This window comes from Ipomoea nil, unplaced genomic scaffold, assembly GCF_001879475.1.
Source record: "Ipomoea nil cultivar Tokyo-kokei standard unplaced genomic scaffold, Asagao_1.1 scaffold2036, whole genome shotgun sequence".
In the NCBI taxonomy this organism is placed as follows: domain Eukaryota; kingdom Viridiplantae; phylum Streptophyta; class Magnoliopsida; order Solanales; family Convolvulaceae; genus Ipomoea; species Ipomoea nil.
In genome coordinates this window covers 7,386,177-7,413,334 of record NW_017618464.1, presented here as the reverse complement: position 1 = coordinate 7,413,334, position 27,158 = coordinate 7,386,177, and the positions used below count along the sequence as shown (strand labels likewise).

Sequence of the window (27,158 nt, the reverse complement as noted above, 5' to 3'; positions counted from 1 at the left end):
AATAACACCCTAAACCCGAGACATGCCACCAATGGAAAAGGTGAGCATGCCTCGGGTTCTGCCGTGTCCAATGCTTGGGCACGGCTTGCTGCTTTGCACGCTAAGAATGCCACCCCAAAGGTGGCATCATGCTTGGATAATACGGCCCAGGTAAGTAGCTCGGCATTGGCCATGAGCTCAAGTACACCTCCTTCCGTTGCTAGTCTTTTTGCTTCTACGGGTCTGCCAGCTCAAAAGGTTAATGTAGGCCTTAACCTGGGACTCTGTATTTAAGAGAAAATGGTTGAAATTTATAAAGGGGAGGCCTGCATAACCTTTGAGGATAAAGAGGTGCAACAAATGAATAAAATAGGGGAAACCTTGCTTATTGGAAAATTCTCTTATGGCAGGCCCGTTCTTTCCGTTATAAGGGAACACTTTGCCAAGCGTTTAAAGTTGAAAGGAACTGTGACTATTGGCTTAGTGGACCCGCGCCACGTGTCTCTTGCTTTCTCTAATCCGGAAGATTGCATTAACACGTTGGTTAAGGGTCAAATTCTCTTTAACGGAAATTGACCGATGCGGCTCTTTAGGTGGACAATGGACTTTGACACAAGGTATGAGACGTCATTGGCTCCGGTGTGGGTGCTTTTGCCTAACCTTAAAGCCAATTGCTTCTCAGAACCTTGTCTCAAACAGATTGTTAAACCTATTGGCAAGTTGCTACAGGTGGACACGCCTACGGCTAAGTTTACTCGGCCAAATGTGGCTAGAGTTAAAGTTGAGATTGATTTGCTGAAACCCCTATGCCGTAAGGTGTTTATTCGGTTAGGGACTGCACGCCCGGACTGGGAGCCCGTGGGGTTTTGGCAAATGATTGAGTATGAGCGTGTCCCCCCGTACTGTTTGAATTGCAGGAAACAGGGCCACTTGGCGAATAGTTGTCGTGTTTCTGGTGGTGGAGCCCGCGCCCCGCGCACTACGGCTCCGCAAGTGCCGGCATCAGTGGTTGATGTTGGTCCTTGTCCCACGGTGGAGGCCCATCAGGCTGACCCGAAATCGGGTGGCCAGGGCCGGGGCACAGCTACCGTGTTGGATCATCGGGACATGACTGCTAATCAAAGAAAAAAGCAAAGTAATAAAGAAAGACAGGTTAAAGGCAAGTCCCCGGTTGTTGATAATAGTCGGGGACCAAGTGCAGGTACGGGTAATCTAGTGTGGCAGGCCCAATCTACTAGCCGGGCTAGTGCCCCGGTTCCGGTTAGTAATGGGTTTGCTGCGCTACAGGATGACAGCCTTGCCTCTGAGGAGGTTATTGTGGAGGCTTCAGAGAATGGCCAGGTGCCATCCACCCCGGTTGAGGCCGGGAAATCTGTTTGTATGACACCGTATGGAATGGGGAGTGGTCTTTCATCTGGCCGCTTGTCTACTATTCCAGAGGGTAACGAGGATGCGAGCCTCTATACGGGAGAGCGGGCGGATATTCAGAGCCCGCAGCAGGTATCTTTCTCTTTTACTCCTTCTCCTGTTTCGAATCCTATTTTTTACGGTCCCCTCGAGCTGGGGACGCCGCCATGCACACCTCCGAGTGATACTCTTTGGTTGGCGGCTCAAACGCCCGATTTTGCCCCGGAGGCCCCGTGGGGGTCTAGGAGGGGGAGGGAAAGGGCGTGGTCAGATACTGACGTCCCGGTGGCTGATCATGAACCGGAGGAATGGGCCTCGGGTTCTGACACAGAATATGAGAATCTAGACCTCTGGGAAGGGATTGGCTCAGTGAGACGTCGGTATAGCTTTATGAGGCAAGAGGGGGACCCCCCTGAAGGGCTGGGTGTTTTATCTTCTATATGAAACTAGTTTTATCTTCTATATGAAACTACTCGTCTGGAATGTGAGGGGGGTGTCCTCTCGGGGTTCTTCTCGCAGGATCCGTGTCTTGTTGAGAATGCATTCTCCTTTTATCTTATGTCTGCTCGAGCCTTTCAGTTCGCCTGATTGGCTTGAGTTTTTTAGAATTCGCTTTAATTTTGATAATGTTTTTTCTTCTGCTAGTAATAAAATTTGGCTTTTCTGGAATAATGATTTTGCAGTAACATTTGAGAGTCAAACTGAGCAGTGTGTTACGATTTCATGTGTACATTCTACCGTGCTCATGCCTTTTTGGCTCTCATTTGTTTATGCCAAAACCAAGGAGCGCCTCCGGGACCCGTTGTGGGCTGAGTTGAAACATGTATTCTCTTTGATTCCTGGAGGGGTTCCTTGGTCAGTCGCAGGTGATTTTAATTGCTTGTTAAGTGTGGACGAGAAAAAAGGTGGGCTCCTGTATTCACATCGGAAGACTACTGACTTTCAGGAGTGTGTCAGTGCGTGTGACTTGATTGACGCAACCTACTACGGCTCTTGTTTCACTTGGTGGAATGGGCGGCGTAGGGAGGCGGCTATATGGATGCGTTTGGATCGGTTTCTCTTTACTTCGGTATGGGAATCGGTTTTCAAAACGTCTGTACGGCACTTGTCAAAGTCCACGTCTGACCACAGTCCATTGCTGATATCCTGTGATTTATTGAGTACGCAGGTAATACCGAAGCACTTTGTGTTCTTAAATGTGTGGATCAAGCACGAGGGCTTTTTGAGGGTGGTGCGTGATAGCTGGGAGGTCCCTGTGGAGGGGGGCCCTATGTTTGTAATGGCCACCAAGTTGAATAGATTGAGTAAGGTTCTGAGCAGGTGGAGCAAGACTGAATTTGGGGACATTTTTGTAAAGCTCCGGGAGTATGAGGATAGTGTTCCGACCCTTGAGGCTGCCTTGCAGCAACACCCGGATGATGAAAATGCTTTAACTGAATATAAAAAGGGTGTTGCTTTGCTGCAGAAACAGATTGCAATTGAGGAGGAATATTGGCAGCAAAAGGCGCGTGTCACCGAGGTTCAGGATGGGGATAGGAACTCCCGATTCTTTCACTCTATTGTTAAGGAACGCAGGCGTAAGCTATACATACACAGGGTGAAAAATGGGGAGGGGGTTTGGCTGGAGGACAGGCAGGGAATTGCTGATCAAGCAGTTTCTTTCTTTGAGCATATGTTTACTGCCGAAATTGGAGGGTTTGATTTGGACAGATTGGATTGTGTCCCGCGGTTGGTTACTGACGAGGATAATGAACAGTTGACAGTAGTGCCAGAAGTGGGTGAGATAAAAGCGGTGGTTATGCAGATGAACTCTTCGAGTGCGGCAGGGCCGGATGGTTTCTCGGGGGCCTTTTATAAGGCTTGCTGGGATATTATTCAGGATGATGTTGTTAGTATGGTTCGGAGCTACTTTGCAGGGCAGGACTTTACCAGGGCTATCACGCACACATCCATCGTCCTTTTGCCAAAGAAGCCGAGCCTGGAGACTTTTGCAGATTATAGACCTATCAGTTTGTGCAATTTCAGTAGCAAGTTGGTTACGAAGCTCATGGTGGTTCGGATGGCTACGGTTTTGCCCCGAGTGTTGTCCCCGCAGCAGAGTGGGTTTGTAGCTGGTCGGTCCATCACGGACAATGTTCCGCTCGCTTCTGAGATGTGCCATGCTTTGAGTTTGCAGAACCTGGACATTGTGCTGAAACTGGATATGGCTAAGGCATATGATCGGGTTTCGTGGTTTTTCTTGACTTCGGTGATGCGCCGCCTGGGTTTCAGTGAGATTTGGATAGATATGGTGTTCCGGGCTGTGTCGAATGTTTGGTACTCCGTGATTGTAAATGGGGTAAAGGAAGGTTTTTTCACATCTACGCGGGGCCTCAAGCAAGGGGATCCTTTGTCCCTGACTTTGTTTGTGATTGCAGCCGAAGTTTTATCTGTTTACCTTGCTCGGGTTTATGATGGCACCGCTGTGCCCCGGTTTACACAGCCGCCGGGGACACCTCATATACATCACCTGGCTTATGCGGATGACGTGATTATTTTTAGTACAGCCAGGTTGGGTGCGATTCAGGAAGTAATTAAGGCATTGAAGGAGTACGAGGAGATTTCGGGACAGTTGGTGAGCTTTCAGAAGAGTGCATTTTATGTGCACCCTTGTACTCCGGCTTGTGAGATTGACAGCATTCGCAGGGCAACAGGTTGTGTGCATAAAGAGTTTCCATTTACCTATCTGGGTTGCCCTGTATATCTGGGCCGCAAGAAATGTATCTATTTCGCCTCCGTTGTGGATAAAGTTAAGGCTAAATGTTTAAGTTGGCAACGGCGGGTGCTTTCGAAGGGTAGGAAGGCGATCTTGATATCCTTAGTTCTACAGGCCATTCCTTTGCACCTTTTCTCGGCCTGCGCACCCCCTAAGCAGGTAATCAGGGACTTGGAAAGATGCTACGCGAGTTTCTGTTGGAAAGAATCGGGGGGTGCCCGGTATCATTGGAGTTCGTGGAAAACTCTGTCCCGTCCCAAAAAGGAGGAGTTGGTTTCCTGGACTTGGATATCATGGTAAGAGCAGCCAGCGCGAAATTGTGGTGGAATTTCCGCACGGAGCATACACTTTGGTCAGATTTTATGAGGGCCAAGTATTGCAGCCGGGTGCACCCGGTTGCTAAGTTGGTTCAGACTACTGATTCGCACACCTGGAAGCGGATGTTGATGGTTCGTGATGAGGTTGAGGGGGTCTTGACTTGGCGGTTGTTCCGAGGCTGGGTTAATTTCTGGTGGGACAACTGGTCGGGTCTGGGCCCACTCGGCAGACTGTATCCATCTCGGGGGGTTTCCTACTCCCGGGAGTTGCTTCTGGATTATGTGCGGGACGGTGAGCTTGATTTGACTGGCCATGATGACTTGGCTTATGCGGGGGTTAATGCGGACTTGTCCCGAATGGGGCAGGGACCGCGTGACATCCCACTTTGGACCGTGGCTTCTGATGGTATGTTTTCTTACTCCTCTGCTAAGGCCTTCCTTAGGCCTGCTATGCCCACTGCACCGGATCCTCTCTTAGCTAAATGTTGGCGCAAACACCTTCCGTTTAAGGTGTCCTTCCTGGCTTGGAGAGTGTTCCGAGGGCGGCTTCCCACAGATGACATCTTGTCTCGTTTCGGTCATGTGATTGTTTCGAGGTGTTGGTGTTGTCCAGCCCCGGTTCCTAAGTCTATTGATCATATTTTTTATTCCGGGGAAACGGCAGGATCTGTTTGGAGATATGTTTTGGCGTCCCTTGGCCTCCAGTCGCGACATCGGAGTCTTGGGACATTGATTGCGAGTTGGGGCCGGGGAGGGGCGCGTAACCCTTTATTTTCCTTTGCTGTTAGCAGGTTGCCGTATTTGATTTTGTGGGAGCTGTGGAAACACCGTAATGGGTGTATGCATGGACGGGACACCCCTAGCATTGTGCGAGTGATGCATGGGGTCGCAAAGGGGGTGGCGGAATGTCTGTTTAGGCGGTGGCCTATGCAGCATATCCTACCCTCTAATTGGAGGACGATTGTGGCATACTTGGAGGCACATGTGCCGAGGAGGGTTGTTAGGACGGTCAGGTGGTCACCTCCCGCTGCTGGGGCATTAAAGATTAATCTATCTCTTTCAGCGGCAGTAGGGGGGGGGGGGGCTGCGGCCGTGGTGCGCAATCAGGCGGGTGGTTTTTGCTATGGGATTGCCTGGTCTGGACATGGGGAGCATGCTCGGGGGATGTTCCGGGTCCTGTTCTCGTGTCTGGAGTGGTGCCTGGCCGGGGGTTATACAGAGATTGTAATGGAGTCCACGTGGGCGGAGCTGTGTAGTTATGTTGATCTTTCTTTTCGCCCGCCGTGGTTTCTGGACGACGTGGTGTCCAGGCTTCGATTCCTGTGTTCCTGTGGGATAGTTACTGCTGTCTTGTGCCCGTCTAGGGCCAATCTTCCTGTACGGACATTAGCTGATTGGGTGGTTGACAAGCCGGGGGAGGCCATTTTCGGGACCTTAATGATCTGCCGCCTAGGGTGCGGTCTCTGTTGATACACGATGACATACCCTATGTGTTTTTTGAGATAGATGATCCCCCGTGATTCTGGCCTGCTTGTGTCTTTCTTTGATGTTTTGAAAAAAGTTTTGAAAAATGAAAAAAGAAGAAAATGAAAAAATGGAAAAAAGAGAAAAAAGAGATTGAAAAAAGAGATAAAAGAAAAAGAGGGAATGAAAAGATATGAGTGGAAAAGAATTTGAGAGAATGGAAAGAATTTGAGTGGTAAAATGAGGGATTGGTAGGAAAAGAAAGAGCGGAGTTGAGCTAAAAACAGAGAGTGTGTGAGGTGTTCCTGGAGGCTATGAGGTTCCGCTGGTCGGGACTGAGTCTCAACGTAAGGTGTTGGCGGTATAACATGGCACCCTAGTCCGGGCTGAACGGTGCACCGGGCAGGACTAATCAAATCCGTTGACCTAGTCAGGCTTGCTGCTGGCCAATAGTAGCCGAGTTCCCTCCGGGCTCCAGGGGGGATGGGACTTGGAGGCTATGAAGTTCTGCTGGTCGGGACTGAGTCTCAACGTAAGGTGTTGGCGGTACAACATGGCACCCTAGTCTGGGCTGAACGGTGCACCAGACAAGACTAATCAAATCCGTTGACCTGGTCAGGCTTGCTGCTGGCCAATAGTAGCCGAGTTCCTTCTGGACTCCGGGGGGGACGGGTCCTATTTGGGGGGTTGCTGTTTGTTCACGTCAGCCTGTTAATACCTATACACTCACCTGATGGGAAAGATGGAAATAGCTGGGGTCGAGGAAACATGATGCTTGCTTGTTCTATCTTGTTTTCTATTTTGCAGGTTTGTTTCTTTGGCCTCCGAGGCATATACTGGTCTATAGGTTTTTTTGGTTCCGCCTTTGTAGGCATTCTTTGAGATAGACCAGGCCTCAACGTTAGTGCAAGCGGTAAGAAATTGCATCCTGGCCCGGGCTGAACGGTGGCCGGGTAGGTGTTTTTCAAATCCGTTGGCGGTAGTTCAGGCTTGCTGCTGGCCCATAGTAGCTAATCCCGTTAGGTTTGGTTCTGGTTCGTGCTGGTGCTGATCGGGGTTCGATGCTATTGGCTGCCTTGTTCTATGTTGCTTTATCTGTTGGCCTGTGATTGCCTTGTACTATTTATGTATTGTTTTGACCGAGGCCTGTGTGCCGGCATTTCTGAGTGATGTTAGGCCTTTACCATATTTTGCTGGATTGGTGTGTATTATTGCTTTTAACAGGGCAGTCAATTGCACCCTAGGAGATGTTGCGTTTGTGGTTGCAGCCCGGTTGGACTGCATTGTAGTGCCGTGATGCTATGTGCAGTTGGCAGGGAGGCGCTATGGTTCGTGACAGGCAAGTGGCTGTTCCCCTTGTCACTTATCTCCACGCTTATATGGTGGACCGTGATGCAGCTGGGTTATATTTACATTCATATTTTTTCGAGCAGCTGCGCATTTACTTAGTAGTATTTTGTGATTTTCGTTTTCATTGTAGTCTTTGGTCTAGTGTTAGTCATCTAGCATGGGACTTGGGGCATGTATGTTATAGCCCCGGGGGCCTTCGTTATGTAATCTCGTTTTATTTTTCTAGCTTAACATTAAATAGTGGGATTTTGGTCATGTGTGGCCTAATCCCTTGGACGTTGTATTGGCTTCGGCCTTTCTTTTGTTATTAATAAAGTATGCTTTACTTAAAAAAAAAATCCCTAAACCCTAAACCCTAAACCCTGGTTCTATAAAGCTCAATTTTTCATATTCTGAGGCGTTGGGTGGGTCTGCTGCCTTGGTACGTAATCGGGGGGGGGGGGGGTCTCTGCTACGGCCTAGCCATTTCGGTAGACGACGGGTTTCGGGACTTTTTCCAGGTTATGCACCGCTCTCTTGAATGGTGTTTGGCCGAGGGTTTTAGATCCCTGGTCCTAGAGTCTGTTTTGCCCGAGCTTAAGGGTTATGTAGACCCCACTACACCTAGTCCATGGGTCTTTGACTCTGATGTGTCACGACTCCGGTTTCTTTGTTCCTGTGCATCTGTTTCTGTTCATCAGTGTTTGCCGCAGGGTAATCTCCCGGTGGCTGCATTGGCAGATTGGGTTGGGGACAAGGATGGGGAGTTTATTTTCCGTAATTTGTCAGATTTACCACCGAGGGTGCGTGCGTTGCTGCTTCATGATGATATCCCATCGGTGGTTTTTGATGATTACGACCCGCCTTGAGCTACGGTTTGCTTTGATGAATTGTATCACTTTTTGTAATGAAAAAAGAGAAAAGAAAATTTTATTAGAAAAAAAAGAAAGAAATGAAAAAGAAAAAAGAGAAAAAAGAGAAATGAGGAATGAAAGAAATGAGGGGAAAAGAAGATGAGAGAAAGAAAGAGTGGTAAAATGACGGAATACAGAAAGGAAAAGAAAGAGTTGAGGTGAGCTAAAAACAGAGAGTGTGTGAGGTGTTCTTGGAGGCTATGAAGTCTTGCTTGTCGGGACCGAGTCTCAACGTAAGGTGTTGGCGGTACAACATGGCACCCTAGTCTGGGCTGAACGGTGCACCATGCAGGACTAATCAAATCCGTTGACCTGGTCAGGCTTGCTGCTGGCCAATAGTAGCCGAGTCCCTTCCGGGCCCCGGGAGGGACGAGACTTGGAGGCGATGAGGTTCTGCTGGTCGGGACTGAGCCTCAACGTAAGGTGTTGGCGGTACAACATGGCACCCTAGTCTGGGCTGAACGGTGCACCAGGCAGGACTAATCAAATCCGTTGACCTGGTCAGGCTTGCTGCTGGCCAATAGTAGCCGAGTTCCTTCTGGACTCCGGGGGGGACGGGTCTTAATTTGGGGGGTTTGCTGTTTGTTCGCGTCAGCCTGTTAATGCCTATACACTCACCTTATGAGGAGATTGAAATAGTTGGGGTCAAGGGAACAGGATGCTTGTTTGTTCTATCTTGTTTTCTATCTTTGCAGGTTGTTGTTTCTTTGGCCTCCGAGGCATTGACTGGTCTATAGGCTTCTTTGGTTCCGCCTTTGCAGGCATCTTTTAAGATAGACCACGCCTCAACGTTGGTGCAAGCGGTAAGAAATTGCATCCTGGCCCGGGCTGAACGGTGGCCGGGTAGGGGTTTTTCAAATCCGTTGGCGGTAGTCCATGCTTGCTGCTGGCCCATAGTAGCTAATCCCGTTAGGGTTGGTTCTGGTTCGTTGCTGGTGCTGATCGGGGATGATGCTACTGGCTGCTCTGTTATATTGGCCTGTGAGCTGTCTTGTGCTACTTATGTTATTTCTGGACTTAGGCCTCTGTGCCGATATTTGCCTTTATATTTAGATGGGGAGGTGTGTATTATTTCTTTGTAACAGGGCAGTCAATAGCACCCCAGGAGATGTTGCAGTTGCGGTTGCAGCCCGGTTAGATTGCATTATAGTGCTGGGACGCTATGGTGCAGCTGGCGGGGAAGTGCTATGGCGCATGACACGCAAGGTGGCTTTTCCCCTTGTCACCCATCTACATGTATATGATGGGCTGTGATGCTGACATACTATACTTGATTCTCATTCATCGAGCAGGCGTGCAATCTACATACTACATACTACTTTAACATTCTTTTATTATTTATTATTACTTAGCCTAGTGTTTGGTCTAGTGTTAGTGTTATGCTAGCATGGGACTTGGGGCCGCGCATAGCCCCGGGGGCCTTCGTCTGTAATCTTTATTTACTCTTTTTAGTTTAGGTTAGTTAGTAGGATTTAGGCCATGTGGGGTCTAAGTCCTTCCGAACGTTGTTTTGGCTTCGGCCTCTCTTTTTCTTTTAATAAAGTATGACTTTATTTTAAAAAAAAAAAAAAAAAAACCCTGGGGCCTTCGTTTGTAATTTTTATTTACTTGTTGTTTTTTGGGGGTTTAGGCCATGTAGGGCCTAACTCTCCTGGACCTTGTAATGGCTTTATGCCTTTGCTTATCAATAAAGTTATCTTTGCTTTAAAAAAAAAAAACCCTAAACCCTAAACCCTAAACCCTAATCCCCACCAAGCAGCTTTCTCTCTCCTGAGCTCTGGCGATTGCGAGAAAATTCGCGATTGCCATCGTAAATTTCCTACGGCCGAATTTGCAGAGATTGCCACCTTAATTCCGGTGACAACATAGTCCATTGGTGACAGCTTCTTCTTCGAGACGTGCATGGAGGTGGGTGACCCACCTCCGGAGCCTCCAGAGACCGTCGAACAGATGATTAGCGCGGAAGATTTTCTTCGACGATGCCTTGACGATCTGCGTCGCGCGGGCTTCGCGGTCCCAGTCTCGGCGATTACACGTATTGCGACAGGTCCGGATGCGATGTCGCAGCCGGAGTGCGATCGTCCATCCACAGGCGGCCTTCTCAATCGCGACTCTGTGTCGACACAGAGGACGCAAATCCATCATGGTAGATCGCAACACTCCCCTACGGTTTTCAATACGAATCCTAATCGGCAGGTCGCTTCTCATATTCAAGCAACCCGTTCGGAGACCATGGCTGTCTTAGTACCGCCCTTTGCAATATCGGTCGTGCATCAACCAGTCGAAGGCGACACGCAGGGCCCTCAGACTCAAGCTCCGGTGGTTCTCTCCCATCCGGCGTTGATCGCACACGCCAGAACTCAACCGGCGCTGGAGGTTGCAGCACCGGTCACCCCCTCTCCCTTTGTGTTCTCATCAACTAGCTCTGGAATGCGACTGCCTGTTCACGCCCCACAAATTGGTGATGGTGTGGTCACGGTAGGATATGCAAATTCGAACATAAGCTTGAGACCACAAACTGGAGTGGAGTCAGGTATTGCTCTAGCTGCATCTATGGGTACTGATTTATTTAATCCGCATGTTTTGAATGGCTTGGTTGCATCACATAATGCTAATCCTTTAAATAATGATGCCTTAGTGAATAATTTACCTACTTTTGATAATGTTGCTATTGGCAGACATAATGATGCTTTGAATTTGTTGGGTAGTGGTACTAACTTGCCTGCCACTACCACTTTTAATGAGTTTGCTGTTAGTCATGTTACTTTGCCATTTTTGCATGCTTCAAATTCTTTAAATAATCCCACAGATATTACTTTCCCTACTTCTACAATGGTGGGCAGTGATGGTACAATAACCTATGCTGCCATTCCATCTAATGTGGGTGATAATGCCACGCTAGTGGCAGTACACCCAAATAATCCATCTAATATTAGCTTGGCCACTTTGGATGGCAATGCTACGGGAAATGCACTTAGTATTGAGAATTTAGTAGAAAGTAACAATGCTCCTAACACAAATAGCACTGTGGAATTATATAATAGGGTGACACCTATGCAGACTGTAGCTAGCAGTTCTGCCCCTGATGCTTTAAATAATGCTACTAGGAATATTTTGTCTATTGATTCAAATTTGCAAGGTACTCGCCCCCCCTCCTAATTCGAACCCCATAGCAAATACTAATAATGTTTCTACGGTTGGGGCGAACAATGGCAACTTGCATATTCCTACTAACCATTCAGGTCACGGCCATAATTCACGTGCGGCTCAAGGTGGTCAGAGGTTAAATCAACCTCATTCGCGCTTAAATGCACAAGTTCCAGGTATGCAATCACGTTCCTTTGCTCAATTATTTACAGCTTCAAACCCGGGCGGTCATAATGTGTCAATTTCGAGTCCAATCCCCGTGCCCATTATTTCTGAAAAAGTTGTTGAAATGCATCGTGGGGAACCATGCATTACATTTGAAGATAATGAAATCCAACAAATGAATAAAATTGAAAATATTATGCTAATTGGTAAATTTTCGCATGGTAAACCGCTTCTAGCTGAAATACGGGCCTATTTTGCCAAAACTTTTGTGTTACGTGGGACTGTTGAAATTGGTTTGATGGATCCTAGACATGTGTTTTTGGCATTCTCAAATCCTGATGATTGTGTGGATATTTTGATCAAAGGTCAAATTTCTTTTAATGGTAAATATCCTATGCGATTGTTTCGTTGGACTGCAGATTTTGATACTCGTTTTGAAACTTCTTTGGCCCCTGTGTGGGCTTTGTTGCCTAATTTAAAAGCTAATTGTTTTTCTATTCCATGCCTGAAACAAATTTTTAAGCCAATTGGCCGATTTTTACATGTTGATGCTGCAACTGCTAAATTTTCTAGGCCTAATGTGGCTAAGGTTAAGGTAGAGGTTGACCTCCTTTTGCCACTAAGGACTAGAATGTTCATCAGAATGGGTAGTAAAAAACCTGGTAAAGAGGATGAGGGATTTTGGCAAAATATTGAATATGAGAAAGTCCCCCCTTATTGTCTAACCTGCAGGAAACAAGGGCATTCAGCCCCTTCATGCCGTTCCGGAGTTAGGCCTTCAGGTCCCTCTGGTGGTCATGGCCAACCACCACGAGGTCCACCACCAGGCCAACCACCTGGCCAACCACCAGGCCCATTACCACCAGACGGTGGTGGAGGCGGTGGTGGCCCCACTAATCCGCCCCTGCCCCCCGTGCGGCCCCGCCTTCTGGTGGAGGCAATCAGGGGATAGGAGGTGGGGTTGGTCGGCAACCGGGCACTCAGAACCATGCACCTCAGGAAAATGCAGGATGGAATCAACGCCAAAGGAGAAATACATCTAAAAGACGGAGACAAGATAAGGGCAAGGACCCGGTTATTGATCGAGGACGGGATCATGTGACTTTCTCACTCCCCCAAGGTAGGGATATGCCTGGAATTTCAGGTGTTGCACCTGAGCTAGGCTTGTCACGTTCCCAACCTCCGGCTCCAGCCCCTATCTTTACTAGCAATGCTTTTAATCTTTTGCAGGATGAACAGGTTACAGAACAGGCTCAAGAGGTCCATACTCAAAATGATCAGGAACTTGAGTTGGCCCAGGATTTTGATACGGCTTTAGATGACCACTTGGCCTCGGTTCTCGGTCAGGGTGAGGTTCCTCAGGACCCTAATGCTCCATCGCAAGAGGACCGTATAAATCAGTCACTTGAGGGGCTGAACACACAGTCCCAAATAAACATGGGGCCTTTATCTGCTCAGGGCATTGCCCAGGATTCACCACAGGTAGATACTCGATCACAAGAGGGTCCTCACTCTCTAGAGGGGATGAATATACAGTCTCCTTTACCAGCTGGTCAGGGCTTAGCCCAAGTTCCATCACAGGTAGATAATCAGTCCCCGAATAATGGGGGAGGTTCTTCTAATCTTCTATCTACTCCAGGAACTGCTAACTCTACTGGTCAGGTTTGTTCTACTCCTTTAATTGCTCCAGACTCTGAGGGCCTGTTGACGCCAGTACGGGGTGGGGGGACTGGATTGTGTAATTTGAACACAACCCGGAACACCATTCCCACCGTGTCTCCAGGTGTCCAGCCGGTTAGGCGCCCTCGGAGGACTCGGTCAGCGTCGGAGCGCTCCAACGTTGCTGGGTTCTACCGCGAGGCGTCTGATGATGATGATAGTGATTCTTCCGTCGCCGGTAGAGTTGCTACCTTTGAGTCTGTGGGGCGTAATAGGAAGCCGGTAGGTCATGGCTCGCCTCCGAGGGTCATTCGTGCGCCCTTCGGTGGCAAGTTTACTACATCTCAAGTACAGCGGGAGCGGAGTAGTGCGGCCTTAGGCACGCCTAGCTCTACTCAGTCCCCATCCTTTTGATGATGCAGTTCCTTATTTGGAACGTGCGGGGTATTGCCTCGCAGGGCTCATTTCAGAGATTGCATCTGCTGCTCAGAAAACATAAGCCTTTTATTTTATGCCTCCTTGAACCGTTTTGTAGTAATGATAGGTTGGATGGCTTTAGACTGTGACTTGGCTTTGACTTTGCTTTTGCAGGGGTTAATGACAAGTTATGGCTCTTTTGGAACTCTGACCATGTTTTGAATTTTGAATCTGATTCTGATCAATCGGTATCTGTCTCTTGTGGTCATGCTACTATTCCTTCTGCTTTCTGGCTTTCATTTGTGTATGCTAAGACTAGGGATCGCCTAAGGGTTCCTTTATGGGATGAGCTAATCGCAGTCTCAAATAGGATCCCTGCTGGTGTCCCTTGGTCTGTGGTGGGGGATTTTAACTGTTTGCTTAATGTGGACGAGAAAAAAGGGGGGCTTCCTTATTCTCATAGGAAGACCACTGATTTTCGAGAGTGTGTCAGTGCATGTGATCTGATTGACTCTTCGGCCTACGGCTCCCCTTACACTTGGTGGAATGGGAGGCGTAAGGACGATGCCATATGGATGCGCTTGGATCGATTTCTTTACACTTCAGTGTGGGAATCGATATTCAGGTCATCCGTTATGCATTTGTCTAGGACCACGTTTGACCACTGTCCGTTACTTGTTACTTTTGAGGTTATAACTACCCAACCTATTCCAAAACACTTTAGCTTTCTTAATGTGTGGACCAAACACGAGGATTTTCAGCGTGTGGTTAGAGAAAGTTGGGATGCGCCTGTTGAGGGTGCTCCAATGTATGTCTTGGCTACTAAGCTGTCCAGGTTAAAGAAGGCCCTTGCTCCTTGGAGTAGGGAAACCTTTCGTAATATTTTTTCTAAGTTGCAGGAATTGGAAGATAAGGTGCAGGCATTGGAAGAGGTGTTACAACAAAATCCAAATGATGATAGGGCACTCATTGACTATAAGGAGAGCGTTGCTCTTCTGCAAAGACAGATTTCTATCGAGGAAGAATATTGGCAACAGAAGGCTCACATGGTGGCCGTTCAGGAGGGTGACAGGAACTCCAAGTTTTTTCACTCGACGGTAAAAGAGCGAAGAAGGAAACTCTATATTCATAAGGTAAAAGATGACACAGGACAATGGATTGAGGATAGACAGGGGATAGCACAAAATGCTGTCTCCTTTTTTGAAAGTCTATTCACTGCGGAGGCAGGTAACTTTGATTTGTCTAAACTTGACTGTGTACAACGTCTTGTGACTGATGATGAGAATGCTAGGCTTATTTCTATCCCTGAGGAGGAGGAGATTAAAAATGTTATGTTTGCCATGAATTCTGTTAGTGCCGCAGGCCCAGACGGGTTTTCTGGGGCATTCTATAAATCTTGTTGGGAAATTGTTAAGGGGGATGTGGTTAATATGGTCAGGAGTTACTTCCTTGGTAGGGAGTTCACCAGGTCCATTACTCACACCTCTATTGTGCTATTGCCCAAAAAAGCAAGCCCGGAGACATTTGCTGACTATAGACCAATTAGCTTGTGCAATTTTAGTAGTAAAATTGTCACTAAGTTAATGGTAGTCAGGTTGGCTCCTGTTCTCCCGAGATTGTTGTCTCCTCATCAAAGTGGTTTCGTCTCGGGGCGGTCAATCACTGATAATATTCTACTTGCTTCTGAGATGTGCCATGGTATTACGCTAGGAAACCAGGATGTAGTGCTGAAGCTAGACATGGCTAAGGCCTATGACCGGGTATCTTGGTTTTTCCTTGTATCTGTGATGCGTAAGATGGGTTTCTCTGAAGTTTGGATTGACTTGGTTTATCGTGCTGTTTCTAATGTGTGGTACTCTGTCATTGTCAATGGGGTCAAAGAGGGTTTCTTTACCTCGTCCCGTGGATTGAGGCAAGGAGACCCACTTTCCCCTAGTCTTTTCATAATTGCTGCAGAGGTACTCTCTACTTTCCTCGCCCGAGTCCATCAGGACGAGGCTATCCCTAGATTCTCTCAGCCTCCTGGTACTCCTCATATTCATCACTTAGCTTACGCTGACGATGTTATTATTTTTAGTACTGGGAGACAGGGGGCAATCTGCAAAGTTATCCGTGCTTTAAAAGATTATGAAGGGATTTCTGGCCAAATGGTCAGCTTCCCTAAGAGTGCTTTTTATATGCACCCTGACACCTCGGATCGGGTAATTCGTAGGATTGGGGACATCACTAGATGCATACATAGATCCTTCCCTTTCACTTATCTTGGGTGCCCTATTTATGTGGGGAGGAAGAAATGTGTTTATTTTTCATCTGTTGTGGACAAGGTAAAGGCCAAATGCCTTGGGTGGCAGTGGCGGCTGCTATCTAAGGGGGGGGGGGGGAAAGCAATTTTAATTACTTCTGTTTTGCAGGCTATTCCTTTACATCTTTTTGCAGCTTATGCTTCTCCTAAGCAGGTTATTCGGGACCTGGAGCGGTGTTTTGCCGCCTTCTTTTGGAGGCAATCAGGAGGTGCACGCTACAATTGGGCTTCATGGAAAATGCTCTCCCTACCTAAAAAAGAGGGGGGAGTGGGCTTCCTTGATCTCGACCTGATGGTGCGGGCATCTAGTGCAAAGCTTTGGTGGAATTTCCACAGGGTGTATTCACTTTGGGGGAGTTTCATGACTGCTAAGTACTGCAGTCGAGTTCACCCGGTGGCGAAACTAGTGCAAAGCTCCGATTCACACACTTGGAAGCGAATGCTCAGCGTCAGGAATGAGGTAGAGGCAGTATTAGGTTGGCGCCTGACTCACAGGGATGTTAATCTCTGGTGGGATAACTGGTCCGGCCTCGGCACACTAGGGCGCCTTTACCCCTTCCCGGGGGTGGATGTAACACCCCTGATTTTCAAGACATTTAAAACTTAATAATAAAGGTAACATCTCATTAAATCCCAAAGCGTAACATAAGTGTACGGGGTGCTATGCCACACCTGGGCTAGAGAACCCAGGTGCACAGGCTGTCTAACTACTATCCTCCGAAATATAAATGCATAATATGGCACGCAGGCCGAAAGGGAAACTATACTACTTCTACGCTCCAGTTCTAGCGCGCTCCAGTGCTCTAATCCTCTGTGCCTGAAAGCCAAATATATCTGTTCAGCGAGAGATGCTGGTAACCCACTCCAACGCGTTGAAATACAATACATATAGAGATATATATAGATATACGAAAACCATTTTGAGCATGAAGATATATCCTACGAACTCTAGCTTTAAAACCGGGAATGACTCGACAGATAAGGCCATACACGAGCAACAGTCATAACGAGCATATGCAGTTTACAACAGATAAGGCAGTTAAGGCAAGGCATAGACAATAATCATAACCCAATATGAACAATCCCCAATATAAATCCCATAGTCACAACCCCAAGATACTCATAATAACAACTCATCCATATCTCATCACATAGCACACTTTGTTGGCGCCACAGGACCAATCGCATGCCCATACATGAGGGTCAGCGCATATAGCTCTGACACGGCCCCGCAGCACCCTGCCCCGTATCCACACGGAGGAGTTGTTCGCTTTGGCTCCCAATGAACCACAGCTCACAAGAATGTGTAATCTGACTGTAGCCAGGAAACCCATCTGACTACAGCCAGCTTCCGAGCCGCTGCTCGGGAGAATGTCATCTGATTGCAGCCAGGAATTCCCATCTGACTACCACCAGCTTCTGGGCCGCTGCCCAGGATAACGTCACCTGACTGCAGCCAGGAAACCCATCTGACTACAGCCAGCCTCCGAACCCTCTGTTCGGGATAACCAATCCGATCCTTTACCGAATTGGCCACACGCACACATAACACATAGCAAACACATGCAACCCACATTACACGTTGGGAAGGGGAATAAACGTATAACGAAACCTATGCGTGATCCATCACATACTAAGAATAGCCCTAAGGGGTTCATACTTCTTCCACCTAGGCCAACCGGGTACCAATTCAACCAGCATGCAATATAACAGACTCATAAACCTACGAACGGTACCCGAAACATCAAACTAGACATACGCACGATAAACGGGGTCCGTTGGGACACCACGGGGGTCGGGGAAACATCAAACGGGGAAGCCGGGGTCCCAAGGGGGGGTTAATTCCAGCGGGTAGCCGGTGGGTGGGGGTCACCCGCCGGCTGCCCGCCGGAACAGTATTTCCGGGCAGCGGGTTGCCGGTGGGCAGCTGCCCGCCCGCCGGCTGCCCGCTGCCGGAACAGTAAAACCGGCCGTGGGTAGGTGGCGGGTCCCCTACCCCCCACCTACCCCCCACTGACTCCTTTCACAACTTTTTCGTCCCGGGAACCGATGTGGAACCCGAAACCATGCTTAGACACCGTACAACGCAATTAACGGCAACACGTAGACAATAAACGGATCGAATATGAGAAACGAGCAACACTTATCCTATCATGCTTTTCTAAACATAATCAACTCCCAAACATGCGATTTCCCACCCGATAATCCCAGAATAACATCATACGATATAACCTAGGGTTCTAATCACTTTTACGTTAACAAGAATACGATTCGTCTTCTAATTGCAAGATTCGGTAAGAACAACACCTAATCATCAAGGATACCAATTAATCATCAAGAACATCATAATTATCAAGAACAACACATACTCATCAAGAATACCAATTAATCATCAAGAACATCATAATTATCAAGAAACTCCCAACATCAAGATTATCAAGATTCCCCATGGAATCATCAATTCAACATCAATAATAATACTCATCATAATCACGCCATTCATAATCAATTGGGGAAACCCTAAGGGAAATCATAACTATAAAAATAGGTTTTGTTGAGACATGGGTTACCTCTTAGCCTTAATTAATTCCTTGGCTATGAAGGATCTTCCTTTAAGCTTTCTTGCTTTCTTGATTTCTTCTAAGGGGATTCTTGGAGTTCTCCTGGGGTGATGGGCGTTTATGCGTGTGGGGGGTTTCTAGGTGCTCCCTAAGTTCCCTATTTATAGATCTAGGGGTTTATTTGGAGTTTATTCCTATTGGGTTTAGGGTTTGGGTTTATATAATTGGGCCCATGGGCTATGGTGGCCTTTCTCCCTAATTAACCAATATACTTTATTCTTTCTCCTGGTTTATTAATTAATTAATTAATTAATCCGTTGGTTTTAGGATCCGTAACACGGGGTGTTACACTCTCCCCCCCTTAACAGGAAGCTTCGTCCCCGAAGCTTGGCCCCGGGTGACAGAAAGAAAGGAAAGTTTTCCCTTAGTTACCTGGAGTGAACAGCTCGGGGTACCGCTCCTTCATTGTGTCCTTAAGTTCCCATGTGGCTTCCTCGGTCCCGTGGTTGGTCCAGAGAACCTTCACCATTTCCACGACTCGGTTCCGGGTAGTTCTTGTTTTGGTGTCCAGGATTCTTACGGGTTTCTCTTCGTATACTAGTGACTCGTCGAGGTCCACGGTCTCGTGTTGGAGTACGTGGCTTGGGTCGTGTATGTATTTCTTTAGCTGAGATACGTGGAACACGTCGTGTACTCGTTCCAGCTCGACGGGTAAGGCGAGACGGTAGGCCAATTCTCCGATTCTCTCCACGATTTCGTACGGCCCGATGAACCGGGGGCTGAGTTTCCCTTTTCTCCCGAACCTCATTACCCCTCGTGTGGGCGAGATCCTTAGCCAGACCTTGTCCCCGGGGTTGAATTCGGCTTGCTTCCACTTTAGGTCGGCGTAAGACTTCTGGCGGTCTTGGGCGGCCTTCATCCTTTCCTGGATGTGTTTGACCTTAGCTATGGTGTCTTGTAGGTATTGGGGGCCCAGTGTTACCGGGTTGACCATATCTTCCCAACATAATGGGGTTCTACATTTCTGACCATACAATGCTTCGTAGGGTGCCATGCGAATGCTCGCGTGGTAGCTGTTGTTGTACGAGAACTCGATGAGGTCTAGGTGTTCTTCCCACGTCCCTCGGAAGTCGAGCGTGCAGGCTCTTAGCATGTCTTCGAGGGTTTGGATGGTTCTTTCGGTTTGGCCGTCTGTGGTGGGGTGAAAGGCTGTGCTTAGCTTTAGTTGCGTCCCCAACGCCGCTTGTAGTGATTTCCAGAATTGCGAGAGGAACCTGGAATCTCGGTCGGACACAATGTTTCGGGGAACTCCGTGGTATTTCACTACCCGGTTTACGTAAGCTTGGGCTAGTTGCGTCATCGTCCATGTTTCTTTCATGGCAATGAATCGCGCTGTCTTGGTCAGTCGATCCACTATGACCCAGATTTTATCCTTACCGGTTTTCGTTGGCGGTAGCCCTCCGACGAAGTCCATGGATATGGAATCCCATTTTCCTTGTGGTATTTCAAGGGGTTGTACGAGTCCCTTGGGTTTGCATCGTTCGGCTTTTACCCTTTGGCAATTCAGACACTTGGCCACAAACTCTGCGATTTCCTTTTTCATATTCGGCCACCAAAACGATTTCTTTATGTCTTGGTATAATTTGTCACCGCCTGGGTGGACGGAGTAAGGGGAGTTGTGTCCTTCCTCCAAGATCCGCTGTTTCAAGTGGGGGTGCGTTGAGGGTACACACCACCTCCCTTTGTAGCGGAGGCTGCCGTCTGGGTGTGCTTCGAAGGGGCCCTCTTTCCCTCGGGTTAGGTCGTGGCGGATTTTATCTAGTTCCGGGTCCTGTTGTTGTCCCGATTTGATTTCCTCGAAGAGGGTGGGCACGGCCTGTGTGTTGAGTAGATAGGCATTGGGGCGAGTTTGTCCCTGCTCTATTATTTCCAAGTGTAGCCTTTGGAAGTCCCTGTACAGATGGTCCGGTAGGACCCACGTGGTGTTAAGGGAATGATTCGTCTTTCGGCTTAGGGCGTCCGCCACCACGTTGGCTTTTCCCTCGTGGTATTGAATGTCTAGGTCGTAGTCCTTTATGAGTTCCAGCCATCTTCGTTGTCTCATGTTTAGGTCTTTTTGTGAAAAGATGTACTTCAGGCTCTTATGGTCGGTGTAGATCTTGCATTGTACCCCATACAAGTAGTGCCTCCAGATTTTTAGTGCGAATACGATAGCGGCTAGCTCGAGGTCATGGGTGGGGTAATTCTCTTCGTGGGTTTTGAGTTGTCTGGATGCGTAAGCTATTACCTTGCCATTTTGCATTAGTACGCATCCTAACCCCTTCTTGGATGCGTCGCTGTAGACTTCAAACCCTTCCGATCCGGAGGGTATGGCTAGCACGGGTGCAGTGGTTAGTTTATCCTTTAATTCTTGGAAGGCCGAGATGCAGCCGTTGTCCCAACGGAAGGGGGTTTCCTTTTTCATGAGCTTAATGAGGGGTTGGGCTATCTTGGTGAAGTCGGGTACGAACCTCCTGTAGTAGCCCGCTAGACCTAGGAAGCTTCGGACTTCCGAGAGTGAGTTCGGCGTGGTCCATTCTTTAACGGCGCGAACCTTAGCGGGGTCCACCCTAATCCCTTCTTTGGTTATCACGTGGCCCAAGAAGGCTACACTGTCTTGCCAGAATTCGCACTTGGAGAATTTAGCGTAGAGTTGGTTCTCCCTGAGGGTTTGCAGAGATATGCGAAGGTGCTTCTCATGATCTTCTTTATTTCGGGAGTAGACTAGGATGTCGTCAATGAACACGATGACGAAGTCATCCAGGTGAGGTCGGAATACTCGATTCATGAGGTCCATGAATATGGCAGGCGCGTTAGTGAGGCCGAAAGGCATTACGGTAAACTCGTAGTGGCCGTAACGTGTCCGGAAGGCCGTTTTCTGGATGTCTTGTTTGGCCACTTGGATTTGGTGATACCCGGATCTTAGGTCGATCTTTGAGAATACCCCTGCCCCTTTGAGTTGGTCGAATAAGTCATCTATTCGGGGAAGGGGGTACCTATTCTTTATAGTAACTTGGTTGAGTTCCCGGTAGTCGATGCACAGGCGCATGCTCCCATCCTTCTTCTTAACGAATAGTACTGGTGCCCCCCATGGAGAGGTGCTGGGCCGGATGTAACCCTTATCTAGCAGTTCTTGGAGTTGTGTTTTCAGTTCCTTCATTTCCTTTGGTGCTAGCCGGTAGGGTGGTTTAGAGATCGGGGCGGCGCCCGGCATGAGGTCTATGGTGAACTCGACCTCTCTGGTCGGGGGTGCCCCGGGAATCTCGTCTGAGAAGACGTCGGTGAACTCGTTCACCACTGGGATGGCTTGTGGTTCAGGTGTTTTGGCGTTGAGGTCTTCGACTGAGCATAAGAAGACCTCGTTTCCTTGGCCCAGATACTTCTTAATTTTCATCATGTTTATCAGCTTGATCCCTGGATCCTGGCGGGCACTGCGGTACGACACCCTCTTACCGTTTGGCCCCCGTAGGACCACCTTCTGCTCTCCGCACAGGATTTGTGCTTGGAACTTCCCTAGCCAATCCATGCCCAAGATCACTTGCATCCCATCCAATTGAAACTGGATCAGGTTACTGGGGAATTCCACTCCCTGAATGGTGATCATTACCTGCTCGTACATGCGATCACATTTTATGACCTCGCCTGAGGCCACCTTGACTTGGAGTCGGACCTTGGTGGTGGCGTTAAGACCGAGCTGGGCGGCGAACTCGGTTGCTATAAACGAGTTGGTAGCCCCTGAGTCGAATAATATGACAGCTGGGGTGGCGTGCACTAGGAAGGTTCCGGAGACTATGTTGCTGTCTCCGATCCTGGCCTTGCTTAGGGTGAGGATTCTTCCCCGGGTAGTCGGCGCGATGGTTTGGTCAAGTGAGGCGGTCTTGGGGTTCTTAGCTTCCTTGGCGAGAATTGGGCGACTACCTTCGGGTTTCCTTTTATACCCCAGTCGCATCCCTGGAGGCGGGTCCGCTATCTGTTGTAGTTGACATGCCTTGGCATAGGCCTCTCCGAGGGTCTTCGGTTCTTGGGCGGCCAAGGACCTCTGGTGTTCGGGCTTGAGGCCTGTTAGGAATTTCCTGACTTTGATCCCTTCGGTGGGTACTAGCTCGGGGGCGAGGCGAGCCAGTTGGCAGAATCGTCGGTAGTATTCTGAGACCGGGGCCGTCCCCTGTCTTAGATTGAGGAATTCCTCGCACATGGCGGCCTTCAGGTGATTGGGGTAGAACTGTTCTCGTAATCGCGTCTTTAAGTCCTCCCAGTTGAATCCGGGGTCTTGCTCGTACATAGGCCCCTCGCGGGCCCACCAGTTGTCGGCCTCGTGCTTGAAATAGAAGGAGGCTATCCTGACCCGGTGGCGTTCGGGGCATTGGGTCGTCCTGAGCACCTTGTCGAATGTCTCAATCCATTCTTCGAGGGTTGTGGGGTCTTCGTCTCCCGAGAGGGTGGGTGGTCGGTGTGTCGAGACTTGGTGGTGGATTTCCAAGTTCTCGTCTGTTGGCAGAGGTTGGGGTGCGATGGTACTTAGTGCCTGGGCAATTTGGGTCAGGCGTTGTAGGGCTTGAGTCAAGATTTCTTGAGAGGGGTGTCCCGGTGCTCCTGACTGTTTCTTCTTGGGTGCCATTCCTGGCGATTAAAGGTTGATGTTATTTTGTGTTTCGATCTTGATATAATAAGTGGGGAAGGGATTCCTAATAGTAGAGAGGAATAAAGTGAGGGGAGGTTATGTGTAGGTTTCACAGTCTCACCGCGCGTCCTAAGATTCCTGAGTCCTATGTTCCTAAATACTTAGAGTTTCAAGCTTAATGTCCTAAAGTCCGGTCTTAAGAATCTTTCCTAGGGTCAAACTTAGGCTCTGATACCAACTGTAACACCCCTGATTTTCAAGACATTTAAAACATAATAATAAAGGTAACATCTCATTAAATCCCAAAGCGTAACATAAGTGTACGGGGTGCTATGCCACACCTGGGCTAGAGAACCCAGGTGCACAGGCTGTCTAACTACTATCCTCTGAAATATAAATGCATAATATGGCACGCAGGCTAAAAGGGAAACTATACTACTTCTACGCTCCAGTTCTAGCGCGCTCCAGTGCTCTAATCCTCTGTGCCTGAAAGCCAAATATATCTGTTCAGCGAGAGATGCTGGTAACCCACTCCAACGCGTTGAAATACAATACATATAGAGATATATATAGATATACGAAAACCATTTTGAGCATGAAGATATATCCTACGAACTCTAGCTTTAAAACCGGGAATGACTCGACAGATAAGGCCATACACGAGCAACAGTCATAACGAGCATATGCAGTTTACAACAGATAAGGCAGTTAAGGCAAGGCATAGACAATAATCATAACCCAATATGAACAATCCCCAATATAAATCCCATAGTCACAACCCCAAGATACTCATAATAACAACTCATCCATATCTCATCACATAGCACACTTTGTTGGCGCCACAGGACCAATCGCATGCCCATACATGAGGGTCAGCGCATATAGCTCTGACACGGCCCCGCAGCACCCTGCCCCGTATCCACACGGAGGAGTTGTTCGCTTTGGCTCCCAATGAACCGCAGCTCACAAGAATGTGTAATCTGACTGTAGCCAGGAAACCCATCTGACTACAGCCAGCTTCCGAGCCGCTGCTCGGGAGAATGTCATCTGATTGCAGCCAGGAATTCCCATCTGACTACCACCAGCTTCTGGGCCGCTGCCCAGGATAACGTCACCTGACTGCAGCCAGGAAACCCATCTGACTACAGCCAGCCTCCGAACCCTCTGTTCGGGATAACCAATCCGATCCTTTACCGAATTGGCCACACGCACACATAACACATAGCAAACACATGCAACCCACATTACACGTTGGGAAGGGGAATAAACGTATAACGAAACCTATGCGTGATCCATCACATACTAAGAATAGCCCTAAGGGGTTCATACTTCTTCCACCTAGGCTAACCGGGTACCAATTCAACCAGCATGCAATATAACAGACTCATAAACCTACGAACGGTACCCGAAACATCAAACTAGACATACGCACGATAAACGGGGTCCGTTGGGACACCACGGGGGTCGGGGAAACATCAAACGGGGAAGCCGGGGTCCCAAGGGGGGGTTAATTCCAGCGGGTAGCCGGTGGGTGGGGGTCACCCGCCGGCTGCCCGCCGGAACAGTATTTCCGGGCAGCGGGTTGCCGGTGGGCAGCTGCCCGCCCGTCGGCTGCCCGCTGCCGGAACAGTAAAACCGGTCGTGGGTAGGTGGCGGGTCCCCTACCCCCACCTACCCCCCACTGACTCCTTTCACAACTTTTTCGTCCCGGGAACCGATGTGGAACCCGAAACCATGCTTAGACACCGTACAACGCAATTAACGGCAACACGTAGACAATAAACGGATCGAATATGAGAAACGAGCAACACTTATCCTATCATGCTTTTCTAAACATAATCAACTCCCAAACATGCGATTTCCCACCCGATAATCCCAGAATAACATCATACGATATAACCTAGGGTTCTAATCACTTTTACGTTAACAAGAATACGATTCGTCTTCTAATTGCAAGATTCGGTAAGAACAACACCTAATCATCAAGGATACCAATTAATCATCAAGAACATCATAATTATCAAGAACAACACATACTCATCAAGAATACCAATTAATCATCAAGAACATCATAATTATCAAGAAACTCCCAACATCAAGATTATCAAGATTCCCCATGGAATCATCAATTCAACATCAATAATAATACTCATCATAATCACGCCATTCATAATCAATTGGGGAAACCCTAAGGGAAATCATAACTATAAAAATAGGTTTTGTTGAGACATGGGTTACCTCTTAGCCTTAATTAATTCCTTGGCTATGAAGGATCTTCCTTTAAGCTTTCTTGCTTTCTTGATTTCTTCTAAGGGGATTCTTGGAGTTCTCCTGGGGTGATGAGCGTTTATGCGTGTGGGGGGTTTCTAGGTGCTCCCTAAGTTCCCTATTTATAGATCTAGGGGTTTATTTGGAGTTTATTCCTATTGGGTTTAGGGTTTGGGTTTATATAATTGGGCCCATGGGCTATGGTGGCCTTTCTCCCTAATTAACCAATATACTTTATTCTTTCTCCTGGTTTATTAATTAATTAATTAATTAATCCGTTGGTTTTAGGATCCGTAACACGGGGTGTTACAGTGGAGTACTCTGGTGATCTACAGTCTGACTTCATTCAGAACGGGGAGTTGGACCTTTCACCGTATGATGATCTTCTGCCGCCTGGACTGGAGGCTGACATGTCCCGGCTTGGTCAAAGAGTAGCTGACATCCCTATTTGGCGGGTGGCTACGGACGGTTTGTTTTCTTTTTCCTCTGCAAAATCTTTATTGAGACCTGAACCGCTCCATTCAGATCCTCTTTTGAGTGCATGTTGGCATAAGCATTTTCCCTTTAAGGTGTCATTTCTTGCTTGGCGTGTGTTAAGGGGTCGCTTGCCCACTGATGATGCCATGGCTAGATTTGGGCACCTTATCGTTTCCAGATGCTGGTGCTGCAATAACCCTGTTAGGGAAACTATTGATCACATCTTTTATGCGGGAGACACTGCTAGGGATGTATGGGGGTTTTTTTATGGGATCACTCGGCTTGCGGTTCAGTCATCGAGGTCTACGGACGCTCTTGACTGGGTGGAAGCGAGTGGTTTCGCATAACCGTCTTGTTGCTTTTGTTATTTGCAGGTTGCCTTATCTTATCCTTTGGGAGTTATGGAAGCACAGGAACACATGCTTACATGGCAGAGGGTCGCCCAGTGTATCTCGAGTGGTGTATGGCGTTGCCAAAGGGGTGGCAGAATGCCTCTTTAGGCGATGGCCGCAGGAACACATCCTGCCACCTAATTGGCCGGTCATTCTGTCCTACATTGATTCCGCTGTACCGCGGCGAGTGGTTCGGGCTGTTAGATGGGATCCCCCTCCCGATGGTTCTATAAAGCTCAATTTTTCATATTCTGAGTTGTTGGGTGGGATTGCTGCCTTGGTGCGTAATCGGGGGGGGGGGGGGGGGGGGTGGTTTCTGCTACGGCTTAGGCATTTCTGCAGTCGATGGGCTTCGGGACTTTTTCCATGGTATGCACCGCTCTCTTGAATGGTGTTTAGCTGAGGGTTTTAGGTCCCTGGTCCTTGAGTCTGTATTGCCTGAGCTTAAGGGTTATGTAGACCCCACTGTACCTAGTCCATGGGTTTTTTACTCTGAGGTGTCACGACTCCGTTTTCTTTGTTCCTGTGCATCTGTTTCTGTTCTCCAGTGTTTGCCACAGGGTAATCTCCCGGTGGCTGCATTGGTCGATTGGGTTGGGGATAAGGATGAGGAGTTTATTTTCCGTAATTTGTCAGACTTACCACCGAGGGTGTGTGCGTTGCTAGTTCATGATGATATCCCATCGGTGGTTTTTTATGATTATGACCCGCCTTGAGCTACGGTTTGCTTTGACGAATTGTATCACTTTTTGTAATGAAGAATGAGAAAAGAAAATTTTATTAGAAAAAAAAAAGAGAGAAAAAAGAGAAATGAGGAATGAAAGAAAAGAAATGAGGGGAAAAGAATATGAGAGAAAGAAAGAGTGGTAAAATGAGGGATTACAGAAAGAAAAAGAAAGAGTTGAGGTGAGCTAAAAACAGAGAGTGTGTGAGGTGTTCTTGGAG

General features: G+C 48.2%; 1 protein-coding gene and 1 pseudogene across 1 annotated transcript; both read left to right on the top strand.

The window, feature by feature from the left end:
* The first annotated feature begins 1,924 nt into the window (after positions 1-1,924).
* Positions 1,925-6,769, top strand: LOC109147878. Its single transcript, XM_019295536.1, has 3 exons — positions 1,925-4,145; positions 4,301-5,912; positions 6,730-6,769. Exons 1-3 carry the CDS (start codon positions 1,925-1,927, stop codon positions 6,767-6,769), a joined length of 3,873 nt encoding a protein of 1,290 aa, XP_019151081.1.
* Positions 6,770-12,605: 5,836 nt separating this feature from the next.
* LOC109147877 lies at positions 12,606-26,929 on the top strand (annotated as a pseudogene).
* Positions 26,930-27,158: the final 229 nt, after the last annotated feature.